The sequence below is a fragment of the Perkinsus marinus genome (assembly GCF_000006405.1).
Source record: "Perkinsus marinus ATCC 50983 genomic scaffold scf_1104296968888, whole genome shotgun sequence".
Lineage (NCBI taxonomy): Eukaryota > Perkinsozoa > Perkinsida > Perkinsidae > Perkinsus > Perkinsus marinus.
Genome location: NW_003202973.1, coordinates 14,920 through 28,394, shown reverse-complemented (window position 1 = coordinate 28,394; position 13,475 = coordinate 14,920). Strand labels below are relative to the sequence as shown.

General features: G+C 48.8%; 4 protein-coding genes across 4 annotated transcripts in view; all 4 read left to right on the top strand.

Annotated features, from left to right (window-relative positions):
* Pmar_PMAR025092 (DNA-directed RNA polymerase III largest subunit, putative) overlaps positions 1-3,390 on the top strand; it is a gene marked incomplete at both ends in the record, with an annotated part of 4,449 nt that extends 1,059 nt beyond the window's left edge. The window contains 5 exons of the mRNA XM_002768233.1: positions 124-1,591; positions 1,824-1,921; positions 1,969-2,549; positions 2,615-2,728; positions 3,180-3,390. Of these exons, the coding sequence (XP_002768279.1) occupies positions 124-1,591; positions 1,824-1,921; positions 1,969-2,549; positions 2,615-2,728; positions 3,180-3,390 (2,472 nt within the window). The remainder of the gene's footprint in view (positions 1-123; positions 1,592-1,823; positions 1,922-1,968; positions 2,550-2,614; positions 2,729-3,179) is intronic.
* A 180-nt stretch (positions 3,391-3,570) lies between these two features.
* On the top strand, positions 3,571-6,202 carry Pmar_PMAR025091 (peptidyl-prolyl cis-trans isomerase D, putative; the record flags this gene model as incomplete). The annotated part of the gene is made up of 11 exons (XM_002768232.1): positions 3,571-3,697; positions 3,803-3,950; positions 4,172-4,527; positions 4,577-4,704; positions 5,253-5,318; positions 5,367-5,472; positions 5,531-5,664; positions 5,720-5,778; positions 5,823-5,963; positions 6,014-6,103; positions 6,154-6,202. The coding sequence occupies 11 exons, from the start codon at positions 3,571-3,573 to the stop codon at positions 6,200-6,202; spliced, it is 1,404 nt and encodes a 467-aa protein (XP_002768278.1).
* A 101-nt stretch (positions 6,203-6,303) lies between these two features.
* On the top strand, positions 6,304-8,863 carry Pmar_PMAR025090 (ubiquitin specific protease, putative; the record flags this gene model as incomplete). Its single annotated transcript, XM_002768231.1, has 4 exons — positions 6,304-6,758; positions 6,807-7,550; positions 7,813-8,097; positions 8,149-8,863. The coding sequence occupies 4 exons, from the start codon at positions 6,304-6,306 to the stop codon at positions 8,861-8,863; spliced, it is 2,199 nt and encodes a 732-aa protein (XP_002768277.1).
* Positions 8,864-9,084: 221 nt separating this feature from the next.
* Pmar_PMAR025089 (conserved hypothetical protein) lies at positions 9,085-11,648 on the top strand (the record flags this gene model as incomplete). Its single annotated transcript, XM_002768230.1, has 10 exons — positions 9,085-9,708; positions 9,885-10,069; positions 10,116-10,161; positions 10,213-10,401; positions 10,449-10,506; positions 10,551-10,824; positions 10,870-11,066; positions 11,359-11,413; positions 11,463-11,578; positions 11,623-11,648. 10 exons carry the CDS (start codon positions 9,085-9,087, stop codon positions 11,646-11,648), a joined length of 1,770 nt encoding a protein of 589 aa, XP_002768276.1.
* Positions 11,649-13,475: the final 1,827 nt, after the last annotated feature.

The window sequence follows — 13,475 nt, the reverse complement described above, 5'->3', positions numbered from 1 at the left end:
GTCGATTTCTGTACATTTCCGTCCGAGTTTGTGTGAAAAGTTCTATAATTAGTGAGGAAACTCCCGGAATCAGCTGAAGAGAGCGAACATATATTCCTTCACTACTGGGTCGTTTTGTGGTAGGTGCTCGTAAATTTGGAAATGGCGGAGAAGAACTACAGTCACGGCGATCCTTACTTCTGCCGAAATGATGGTTATGTCATCTTTTATAACTCTGAGCTTATCGCGGGGAATTTGGGGAAGAAAATTCTGGGTGGGTCGAAACCCGGCCTGACGTTCGTGTTGATCCGCGATAATTCCCCTGCGGTGGCGGCGGCCTGCTTGGGCCGCTTGTCGAAGCTCTCGGCACGTTGGTTGGGCACGAGAGGTATGTCCTTTGGAATTGACGATGTTACTGCTAGTCCTGAAATTGAGGCGTTTAAGAAGGAGCAGGTGGCAGAAAAATACGCGTATGTTGATGAGAAAATTGAAGAGTACAGGAAAGGAAAGTTGCCGTTGAAGCCTGGGTGCAACGCAGAGCAAACTCTGGAAGCTGTGATTAACGGCGAACTGGGAAAGATCAGGAATGTTGTTGGTGACAGGCTGGAGAAAGTGCTGCCGCGATTTAACAAGCCGCGAATTATGGCACAGTGTGGGTCTAAGGGAAGTCCTATAAACCTGTCGCAGATGATCGTATGTTTGGGTCAGCAAAATGTCGGTGGTCAGCGAATTCAAAATGGGTTTGTGAACAGGACTTTGCCGCACTTCAAGAAGTTCTCGAAGACGCCTCAGTCCAGGGGTTTTGTGGAAGACAGTTTTTTCTCGGGATTGAATCCGTTTGAGTATTTCTTCCATACAATGGGAGGGCGAGAGGGGCTTGTCGATACGGCGGTGAAAACGGCTGAGACCGGGTATATGCAGAGGAAGCTGATCAAGGCGTTAGAGGATCTGGGGTTGAAATATGATATGACGGTGAGAACTAGCGATGGCACGGTTGTACAGTTCGTGTTTGGAGACGATGGGCTGAATCCAGCGATGATGGAGGGGAAGAGCAAGCCGTTGAATTTCGAACATACGATGAATCATGTGCAACATGTGGTGGAGAAGCACCATACTAGAGAGGTTGCTTTGTTGCCTAGCGAGTATAGGGCGCTGACGAACGAGTTGATACAGCAGGTGGATCAGGAGGTCAAGTCCATATGTCCGCTGACGTCCCTGGACACTAGCAGGTTTACGGGAGATCTGACTGAGTTCATCGGAGGTATGGCAAGCGAGATGGAGAGGGAGAGAGTTAAAGTTGGGTTACCAGTGGATGACAGGGTTCGGGATGATCCGAGGGAAAGCACATTGTGTGATCTGAGCTGTGCTCTGACGGAGGCTCAGTTGCGGTCCTTTATGACGACGTGTGCGAGGAAGTATAGGAGGGCGTTGATGGAGCCTGGCGAAGCGGTGGGAGCTACAAGTGCGCAGAGTATCGGCGAACCGGCAACGCAAATGACGTTGAAGACTTTCCATTTCGCGGGGGTGGCCAGTATGAATGTGACGTTGGGCGTGCCTCGGATTAAGGAGATTATCAATGCTGCTAAGCACATATCCACACCGATCATTTCATGTAGGGGAAGGAAATCTTCGCTGTGCGTGGGGAATATCTTTTGTGGTGATGGTTGAAGGCAGTGTGGGAAAGTATACACATTGTCAACTACATGTGTTAGTGACAATATGAAATTCTGAGGAAATACGTAGCAATTGCTGTAAACTTCTTTGTGAATGAACTCTTATGATTAGTGATGAAACTGCCGAGCTCTGCTGAGGAGAGTAAACATTTATTCCAACACTGGTTTCAGGCAAGCTGGAGCAGGATCGAGTTGAAGCCGCGGCCTTTATGGTGAAGAGTAAGATTCAAAGAACGCTCCTTGGGGATATCTGCGAGTATATTAAACAGGTATGTGCTTATTCATACCATCTCTCTCGGAACTTGTCTTACATTAGGTGTACGAGCCCTCTGGAGTGTACCTCATAGTGAAGCTTTGTGGTGAGACCCTTCGTCGAATGCAGTTGGATTTGACTATGGACGAGCTGAAGGAAGCTCTTTGTGCCAAAGGAGCTTTACCAGGCGGACTTAAAATACGACCAGAATGTATCGAATCACGCGGCAAACTGAAGCTGGCCATTAGACCTGCCGGGGCTGTTGACAGTCGGGGAAGAACTCTACCGCCGAACCCAGAAACGCTGTGGTTTGAAGTGCAAGCTCTGAGGAATGCCCTTCCTCAAGCTCCAGTGAAAGGTTTGAAGCAATGCAGTAGAGTAGTGGTGAATAAAGAGGAGGCGAAGGATGGGAGCAAGGACACTATATACTCCTTGTTGGTGGAAGGCTATGGACTTCAGGATGTGATGGGAATCGAAGGCGTTGTGGCGGAGAAGTCTGTGAGCAATCACGTGTTGGAGGTCCAGAGTGTGCTTGGAATCGAGGCGGCCCGGAAATCGATCATGTCGGAAATTGATGTCATTATGAAGCATTTTGGCATGTCGGTGGATTACAGGCATATACAGATGCTGGGCGACTGTATGACGTAATAAGCCGGGGTATCTTAGGTTCAAGCGTGGAAGATACGGATGAGGTACGCTGGTTGATCAGATACCGTGGTGAGACGTTGGGTATCAACAGATTTGGTATTTCTAAGATGAGTAATTCTACCATGATGCTTGCTTCCTTTGAGAAGACCTCTGACTTCCTATTCGAAGCTGCAGTGTAAGTCGCCGTGATTCTAAACTCGGTATTCGCTCTCGCGTGTTTTCTCTCGCTGTGGTTTTACACTAGACCGCTCGGCATGGGACGGTAATACACTCCTCTGTAGAATAGGAAGACTATCATTGTCGGTCTTGGAATATATGTTCGCTTTCCTTAACTGAACTCAGGAGTTTCCTCATTGATTACAGGAGTTTAAATGCGTGTATACTCGGGACTCGAATTTCGAGTGGAAATGTATAAATTCTAATGCGAATTTGTCGAAATTTCCTCAAAAAATTCATATCGTCGGCCACACATCATAGTCTTCGGTTTGAGAGGGGTGGGAGAAAACGTTGTTACAGAGGCTTGTCGATCACACTAAGAACTCCTAGGGTTGAACTCTCTCGATTCAGTGGAAATTAGGCATTGAATTCGGCGACTCGGTAGTTGTTATAATAGTGATCAATTTCAGATTCAACAGACCAGATCCCGTGGTCGGCGTCTCAGAGTCTATCATTATGGGCAATCCTGTCCATCTTGGCACGGGGCTGTTCAAGCTGATGTATGATGTGCCCAAGGAGGAGATGGAGGAAGGTGTGAGTAGAAGGCAACCACTGTTGGCGGCGAGTGGCGAGACGAAGGAACAGAATAATGTTGCTGGTCACAAGAGAAAGCGATTGTGATGAATCATATACTATCTAAAGAAGTCGCTGGGGTGACTTATACGTCCGAATGAAAGTTGTACTGTTGAACACTGCTTGTTTCCAAACTAAAACGTGTTATTGCTGTAGGGTTGGTGGAGGTCCCGGGTTCAATTCCTGGTTCGGGCATTTTAGGTCGTTTTGTCTCGTCCTTAGTAACCTATGAGGCATCGACGTAACCCTCGAGTGTTTCTTGAGGTCAAGATTGGCGCAGCTGCCGGGGGGCGAATCGAATTCGAGCTGTTCGCTGACACTTGCCCGAAAACGGCGGAGAACTTTAGAGGCCTGTGTAATAAGGGGAGGTGGTCGAAAGTTTAGCGGAGCGATGCTAGGCGCGATGCGACGGATTTATGGTATGGCTGAATTGTGGTGATGGATTTTTGGTATGTTTTAGGTACGGGAGAATATGGAAGTGAATTGACGTATAGAAATTCGAAGATATTCAAGTCAGTGAAAGGAGAGGGCCTTCAGGGAGGGGACATAGTGGAGAACGATGGCAGCAGTGGAATGTCCGTCTATGGCAAACCTTTCCGGGATGAGAAGTAGGCAAGGGCGTATTGGCTTTGCCGTTTTTGTGGTTCACGAATTACGTTCTTTCTTATCCAGTCTAGTACCCTGTTATTAATTCCTATAGTACTTCTTTATTCAGTCTACTACTTTGCTGTTCAGTCTACTACTTCCCTATCGAGTCTACTACTTTCCTATTCAGTCTACTACTTCCTAATCCGACCACTTCCGTATCTAAACCAGTCATTGTACTCAGTTTCATCAACAAGCATAGCGGTGCTGGTATCCTCACGACGACCTATCAGGGAGAGGAGCGCAACAACAACACGTCGCAGTTCATGGTCACCTACGCTCGATCTCGGGCATTGGATTTCCATCACGTCCCTTTCGGCCGGGTCACGAGAGGGATGGAGGTTATTCGAGCCATCGAGAAGGTACCCACCGACGAGCGAGACCGACCGAGAGTCGATATAATCATCGTGAAGTGTGGTATGGTTGGCAAAAAGGAAGTAGACGAGGCGTTGGAGGAAAGGAGGGCTGAAGTTGAGCATGGCCGTTTCAAGAGCCGCAAACAGCTCAGAGCTGAAGGAATAGCTACTGCTGCTTCTCTCGGTGGGAATTTTCTATTTCTTTCGTTGAGTCCGTAGAAAATTCATTTTAGGTAAGAAGTTGCTGGATAACGCTGCGGAGACTGAGGGGTCTGTGGAGGACATGGCGATAGACCTAGAGGAGGAGGCGGGTAGTAGCGACGAGTCGGAGGTTGAGGAGATACCTCCTACTCCTGTGAAGGTAGGGAGGGTCTTGGGATCAGTTGGATGAGGCGTGTATGTAGTAGTGGTATTATTAATTCTGTCACAATGGAACAGTGTTGGAGGAATATATGTTCGCTTTCCTCAGCTGAGCTCAGGAGTTTCCTATACAGTGTTGGAGGAATATATGTTCGCTTTCCTCAGCTGAGCTCAGGAGTTTCCTATACAGTGTTGGAGGAATATATGTTCGCTTTCCTCAGCTGAGCTCAGAAGTTTCCTATACAGTGTTGGAGGAATATATGTTCGCTTTCCTCAGCTGAGCTCAGGAGTTTCCTATACAGTGTTGAAGGAATATATGTTCGTTTCCTTCGGCTGAGCTCAGGAGCTTCCTCACTAGTTATAGAAGTTTATATACGAATTCGGGTAGGACTGTACAGAAACCGATGTGAATTTCCCAAAATTTCCTCAGAAGTTGTCGCCAACACAAGTGCGTATTTTCCTACACTGCAATGAAAAATCACAGACGTCGCGAGCGGTGTTTTAACCCGGGTATAATCGTTTCTCATTTCATGGCTCTTGTTTGTTTAGCCGGCGGCTGGCTTTAAGAATAAGAGAGAGGCTAGGATGTTCGAATTGAGACTGAAAATGAACCAGGTGAGCAATCCTTATCTACTTAGTGAGATTTATCTATGCTGATGGCAGGCGAGAGTTGCCAACCAGGACGAGGTGCTGAAGGAGGAGAAGGAAGCCCAACAGGGGGCGCCTCATGAGGAAGGAGTTGAGGAAGGAACGGTAGGGAGACGGAAAAGTAGTGCTGGGGGTAGCTGTGATGGTTGGGGAAAGTTATCTGTGTGTGTGTTCTTTAGAGTATAAGAAGGGAGAGGATTGGGACCATACGAGATGGTATCTCACTGAACAAGCATCGATGGCTGAGGCACGTGCTGAGAAGAAGGCTAGAAAGGGCAATAACCATACCTTTGGGTGGGAGGTCTTCAATGAGGTGGGACTGCGGAGTTCAGATGGGCCTGTTTTGAATCTTGTCCGCTCAACCTCAGGATTCTCTCTATCGAGCTCATGATAAGAAGCTTGGTGATGTACAGTTTAATGAAGTGAAGTAAGTGAGTGTAACATGAGTTTGTCTACCATCGTGGGCATCAGATACGAGAAGCAGAAGGAGGCTATGGGCCAGGCTTTCTATGATGATACTGATCTGGTCAGCGCGAAGCCTTCTGAGGAAGGGAAGCAGCGCTTAGCTGAAGCCTTGAAAAAATCTGAGGAGAAACGGAGGGCGTTCTCGAGGTGGGAGTGGCAAGGGCACTTTAGTGATGGAGAGGATTGGCTCGTTTTAGGCGGCGTCTGGCTAACCCTGATGAGGATGTTGATTACATCAACGCTCGTAATCAGCACTTCAATAGGAAGATCGAAAGGGAGTTCGGCAAGTATGACGAGAGGCGCAGGTTCGATCCCGGCATGTGTCATTTTTACTCAGGTACACTAAGGAGATCAAAGCTAACCTTGAAAGAGGAACGGCTTTGTAAGTTCGTCATTGCGCTCGTTGGCATCATTAACCCTGTCTCTCACCAGCGTTGAGTTGATACTCTACAGTAACCCTTTTCAGCTAGTAGTTGCGGTTTTTACTATGGATCCTACTTATCATCGCACTCCTCTGGGTCTGTTGCGGCTGTGGACGGAAGTGCCTTCGACGATGCCTCAGAATCCTGAGGAGCTCCTCAGACTACTCCTTTCCTGGATGGAGGCTCCTGATCCGACCAACCGAATCGCACCTATGGCCTTTGGGTTGATGATGCGGATTAAAAAAGACTTCTCGAATACTCTCACATTTGACTGTTATCTCCTCGCTGAGTACCTGCAGAAAATTTCAAAGTCGAATGCTCATCTACAGGCGTGTCTCCTCCTATTGAGACCAGAGACTATTGCTGTAACTGTACAGGCCTTGTTGCTGGCATCAGAGGTCGAGAGTGTGGAAGATATGATGGGATTGTGGGTGAAATTGATAGCAGTTCCGGCGATGCCTCCGCCTAAGTACGCGATGGCAATGGTCAATATGGATCGATGGAGCAGCCCGTATCCGATGTAGGCCTCGAATGGACCTATTCTGTATCTTGCATGCTGGAACCTTAGATACTCTCTCGTGAGCACCTTTTTCCGTTGCGTCATTCGACAGTGTTATTCGGACAAATCGGCTATCAACGGCGGAGCTGATTGGAGGGTGATGACTGAGTCAATGCTGAGGACACTCTCAGCGAAGCTTCATGACCCTACTACAGCAGTCGATGGTCTAAGGCAGCTCCTCATGATCCTTAGGCCTGCTGGGACTTCCCAGAATGGTGGTCGTGGTCAAGGCTCGATACTGCTTCATGGTGCCGTGGCACAGATCTTCGACGCAAGTCTGTTGCCTTATTACGAGAGGTTGCGAACACTGTGGGAGGCTGGGCAGGTTGACAGTCTACCGCCGTTTGCTCTGACTCTGATGACTGAGCTCATAGATCTTATACGGCCCTATGTTGGTGACATGACCCCTCCTTATGGAAGCGCTCAGGTCACTACTGCTGCTATGCTGGGTTTACCACCAACAGCAGCACGAATTAGTACCACTCCTCCCCCTATTCCTGGAGCTGAGGAGAGGCAAGGGTCGTTTGGCATGCAGACGGGTCCGTTGCCGACGGGTGCGGCTGTGATGGCTCCTACGAACTACCTACTACCAGTTGTGGGGGATCTGGGAGTGCCTTTGCAGCAACAGCAGCATCAGCAACTCGTCCAGCCTCCGACTCAGACGAAACCACAGTTGGTGTATGTGACGGGAAGTAATGGAGAGACGGTTAAGTTCAGGAAGCATATGGTTGGCATACAGAACTACAACAATACGTAAGGGAGGGGGAGAGGGTTCTCATAGGAATAGAATAGAATGGTGGGGTTGTTATTCATCGCGGGTTCGATCCCCGGTCCGGACATTTTTTCCGGATATCCGACAGTCACAGCGTGGGACGCCAGTGAGTGGGAGTAAGTGGAACATCGTAGTTTTATCGGAATACATAGACCACACGCTCTCGAGCGATAATCCAAATTGGCATTTTCAACAGATGCATAGAAAAGCCTGGCAGTGGCTTACCTTGGCTGTTGGTATCAGGTGCTATCTCGGAGTCTTCCTCCAGATGTTGTTCTTGACCGACGCCTTTTGTTCATCTGTCTACGGCTTTCAACTGCAGGAAGGGGAGGACCTGAAGGATGAGGACTATGAACAAGGAAAGAAGATTCTCGATGGGTTGCGTTTGCTGTTTGCGAGGATGTTGCTGACGCCGTATGCGTATGTTGAGATCTCGGACTTTATCAAAGTTTTACCCCCGAGTTTTCGGACGGGCGAGGAGCAGGACACTACTGAGAGCGCTCGATGGATCCTGGACAAGCTGGGAGGGTAGGTGGTCCAGGGATGGTGACACGAGTGATGGTGACACGTGTTGGTTAGGTGCAAACAGAGATTAGTTGGAGATATTTTCGCCTTGGAATTGGTCCATAAGACTCAGTGCCAGACGTGTCACACTATATCGACCCGCTTGGAACCTTGTACCGATATTGGTCTCAGCGTGCCTCGAGAAGCTGAAGTGTTGGGTCAGGGGAGTCTAGACGTGAATGGGCTCCTCAAGACATGGGCGGAGCCTGAGGAGATGACGGGAAACAACCAGTATAGTTGCGATAACTGCGGGTGTAAGAGAGATGCCAAGCGATGGGTTGAGCTGAGCAGCGCTCCGCCGACGCATCTCATTTTGGTTCTCTATCGTTTCTCCTTTGATATCGACAGCTGTGAATTTCAAGAAGGAGAAGACGGTTGTGTATCCGGACATGGACGACTTAGTTTCGGTGGAGCCAATTACGAGTGCTATGGATCTATCTTGCATAAGGGCGAGACTATTCAGAATGGCCATTACATTACGGTGGGACGAAGGTCGGAGGCCCCTCGAGGGAAGTGGCACGAGTATAACGACTCGGAAGTGACTGATATTACTAAGGAAGAGGTCAATCGATTATTGAGCGGGTTAGAAAGACCGAATACAAGCGCCTATATGATATTCTACCGCATGAAGGGCTCTAATGTTCCTAGGGGGCCGATGCCTATTGTGGACCCTAAGATCACGGCAGAGGCAAGGGCAGTCGAGGCAAAGGCTGTGCATTTGAATGATTGATAGTAGGGCGCGCCCGAATGATCGATTTGGCGAAGGTCGATAATGCGTTTTTGTAAGATTATTTGAGTTGCAGTCGCATAGTTGAGGCCGCAAGAAAGTTTCATTATGTCCAATCACCGATTATTTGAGTTGTTGGGAAAGGTGGCATCTTCTGGCTTCTAGGGTGGTAGTTGGTTGTTTTTCAGGCTAGTTGAGGCAGTTGTGGTATCGGTATTACAGCCATGGCTGCTGCCTCTTCTACTTTCCATCATCAGGCGCCGGGCTCTTCCGCTGCTGCTTCTGGTGCGGCGGCTACGGGCGGGAAGAGACCCCCTCAGGTTGGGCTGAATTTCAAAGCTCAGAAGTTAGGATTCTATCGCTATGTGGTCTCCCAACTTTACGGTGATGGCCTGATGGACGAGGCAAAGTCCGTGGCGACACGGTTGAATTTGAGCTTACCAGTGGAGCCGAGCAACGAGGAAAATGACAACGGCAATGCTCAGGGAGGTGCTAATGTGAGCACTGATCTTACCGTGGGGGGAGCCATAGAAAAGGATTTCCTTTATGATGTATATGCGGATAGTATAAGAAGGCAGGAAAAGGGGTTTGAAGCGAATACATGGAAGACGATTAAGTGTCGACCCTATCCACCGTTGTCGGCTCATGAGGAGCATCTTGATCTGAGAATTAGTTACAAGGATAGACTGCAGGCCCAGTTGGAAGCTGAGGGAAGGGACCAGCCGTTTAGGGGGAGAGAGGTGGATGAGATGGACCTCGATGACGATGATGATGCTCCTCGAGGAGAGGTGTATGAAGAGGATATGATTACTGAGGAGGCAAAGAGGGTCACTAGACCGACTCCTGTGGTAAGGCTTCGCCTTGTTGTTGTTAACAAAAACAATAACGACGAGAACAACGGTATGTGTGTATGATGGTAGGTACGCTTGCTGTTCACGACACAGCATAAGAAGAAGTTCGTTGTGTGGCGTTCAGCCCGGATGGTCGACTGTGTGCTTCTGGCTCCACCGATACGTCTATTAAGGTGCTGGAGACGGCGAAGATGAGGATGCATGCGGTGGCAGGGGGAGATGCGACACTGTTGAGAGCGGGGGAGAGGGACGATGGACTCAGACCGGTGGTTCGAACCTATTATGACCATGTTGGCACTGTCACCAGTGTCTCATTTCATCCTAGGCAGCCTATACTGTTCAGTGGGAGCTACGACAAGTGGGAGGGGGTGTCTATTACTACTATTGTTTTAGTGTGGTTTTAGGACGTTGAAGGTCTATGACTTGACTAAGCCTAACCAGAATAAGCGAGCACAACATAACGTCGTGGATGTGAGGTTTGGGAGGAGTATTGTTGGAAAGATACGATTCCTGCCTCAGGTGTATCCGATAAATAAGGTTCAAGTTCACCCATGTGGCGACTTTGTTTACGTTGGTACTCTGCACAGAGTCATCCGTCTCTACGACACGAGGACGCTCCAATGCTTTTCTGCCTACTACGGTGGGGGTTCGGGCATTGGGGGCGGTGGTGGACAGCATCACAACGGCAGTGTAGGGCTTGGGGGAATCTTCGCGGTGCGTTCATGGTATCTTGTTAGGTTTTGGATATCGCATGTGCGAGTGACGGTAGCGTTTTTGCATCAGCAGGGAGTGATGGTAGGTGAATCTTGCGATCTTGCATTTTCTCAACGCCAGTGTAGGTCATGTCCATCTCTGGGACGGCGTGTCCAATCGTCTTATCAACAAGCTGCATGGAGCGCCGGGTGGAGGAGGATCCAGCCTGAAACCTCACTCGGGGCATCCGGTGTTCACCGTCCAATGGAGCCGCAACTGTCGTTATCTCCTTACGAGCGGAGGGGACCATCGAGCAAGGCTGTGGGACATGAGGACGGGGAAGGAGCTTATGGTGTATTCTGGTGCGACGACTTCTACGGACTGTTCTTTCATGACAGCCACGTTTGTTGGGAATGAACAGTAGCGTCACTGCGCTACGAAATTATGTTCATGGGATATGGGCAGGTACATTGCTACCACCTCGTCGAGAATAGGAGAGTCTGATATGTGCCTCCTGGATTCTCTCACTGGTAGACCATTCAATACTTCCTCTATTCCGGACGGTGTGGTATCAGGTGATGTCCTCGTTCCTGCTGTAGGAGGACACTCTAGTCCAGTGAGAGCTGTTGCCGCATCTCCTGTCGACAAGACCATCATCACGGGTAGGTTGGGGGTGGTCGCTCGTATTCCTCGCGAGCCCCGGGAATGAGAAAGTCGGGTAATGGTGCAAAGACTCGGTCCAATGCAAACTAATAGCACTATACTCGGGAAGGTCGTGAAGTTGCTGATACACCAAATTCGTTCCTTCATGTATGGGTCGTACAGTGTGGCTCTTTGTAAATCCAGCAATCGTTAGTGATGGATACTCTCATCTCAAAAGGAACTGAGTATAGATAGAGTCGTGAACATATTGATTATCAATACAGTAGATGGTACCCTTGTGATCATCTTCAGGCTGCGATGACAATAAGGTTAGGTTCTTCGACATCGTCAAAGGCACCAAAAACATGTAGGGCCAGGGCCTCATTCGCTCGCTGGATTGGCTCTGGTCTGTCTAGATACGAGATGGAGGAAGAAGGTATCACGGGGATATCTCAAAGTCAGGCAGCTGCTGGTATGGACATGGACGAGACTGGTGCGGCTGTGGTGCCTCCTGAAGGTGGCGCGGCTAGAGGTCGGTCCGGATCAGAAGTAACGTTGTTCGATGTTGTGTGTTAGGCTTCGTCGAGCACATTGGTACTTAGTGTTGTTATGGCCGCTGTAATGTACGTTTCATTGACGATGTTGGTTCGTGTTCTCCCAAGTGTAAAAGAACTGTTAAAAGGCATGTCGGAAGGTGAAGAAATGGCAATTGTGATGAGACTCTTGTGACCTCTAGATAGGCTAGTGGGAAGCTCGTCCGGTGTAAGCTATTCTAGCAATATCCTTGAGGAATTCATTAGCCGAATGGGGCCGCGATGCCAGCGGTATATATCATTCAGGAACCCGTTTGGCGGATTGGGCCACTATGCCTGCGGCATAGATCATTCAGAAATCTATTTTCCGAATGGGGCCACTATGCCAGCGGATAAGTAATCCACATGCACGAGTACGGATATCAATTTGGCGCGCGGGTTTACTCGATTATATCATATGTGAATGACTCATTCAGAATGAGGAAATCGGTTTATTGACGCGGTTCTAGTAAGGATCTCAATTGTGCGAATAAGGACCACCATAGACTCCTAAACCAACAACTTGATCTACCCTGAAAAGGTCAAGAGCGTACACCGTGTCTCTTCTATGTGAGGAAGACTTGTCCATGGTAAGAGAAGGGTGATGGCTCCAGGATGCGGAGACCAGATGAGTCCTGTCTTTCATTATATACGAAACAATCGCTCAAAGGCTTTGGCAAGCGGACAGGTTAGGAACTATAGCCCCAAGTAGAGGAACTCTTCTCCGTTGAGGGGGACTTGAAGCCCATAGTGCTTGATCGGTCTCTCTCACTCTCACCAACACTATCTCGTCGCCACTCTAATATGTAACAGCAAAATCAGCCAAGTATTGTGTTGTTTAAAATCCTCATTCACATTGTGCAACAAGAATCGTCTTCGCCGTCCCTATGACGGTTGTAATACAACTCAAGACTCTTAACCGTCGAAGTATACAAAGGTTCTAAATGATAAACTTCATGACAAGGTAGATACCACAATAGAGCTTTACGCAACTCCAATGATGTCGGGAATAACCGCAACAATAACAACCACAACCATAAATTAGTTATGGACTTGAGTCCACTAAATTGACGCTAGGACACAATTATGGAGACTAGAGACACACACAAGATCACAATAACTTTCTATCAATTATTTCTATAAAAATGCCGTTACCGGCAAATCCCTCTACAAAGAACGTAGGAGCGAGATCCGACCTGCTCAGGTAAACTAATCGGGCGATGAAGCTAGCAATTTTGATTGATATTCAAGTTGAATACTCTTCCGAAATGGTTTACGCGGTAATTGGTCAAGCCGTCAGGATGCGTGAGCGGAATTCGGATTGCTCAGATACAGCCGTTGCAGTAAATCCAAGTAATACTCTCATGGATACCAGTATCCATCGACTCAACCTCACAATGCATGGATCTGCGTGCAGCCCTGTCCAGCGCTTGTTCTTACCCTTGCTTGTCCCTGATTTGAGCTGCCGTTGGAAATCAGCCTCTGATTCCTCACGACCAGGAGCCGATTAAAGTGCTAAGGCGTTCCGAGTTCCGAGTCGAAGTACTCGGTTACCGAGTTCCGAGCCTTGGAAACCCCACTCCGAGAGTCCACGGATTAAAGTGCGATACCTCGGAAAAGTCGATTTCCCGAGGGCTTTTTCCGAGAACTCGGACCGAGTCACTTTCCCCGAATTAAAGTGCACAACGGCATCACGAGCTCGGTCTCGGAAAAAACACGTAACTCGGAAACACTCGGAATCTGTCACTCGAACTTAGCTGCTCTACTCTGCTCCACTCGAATCGCTGCTCGTGGCAGAATCAATATCCGAGTCGACCACGTCTTCTTGCTCTGCCTTGTGCTCGATGAGGAAGTTAC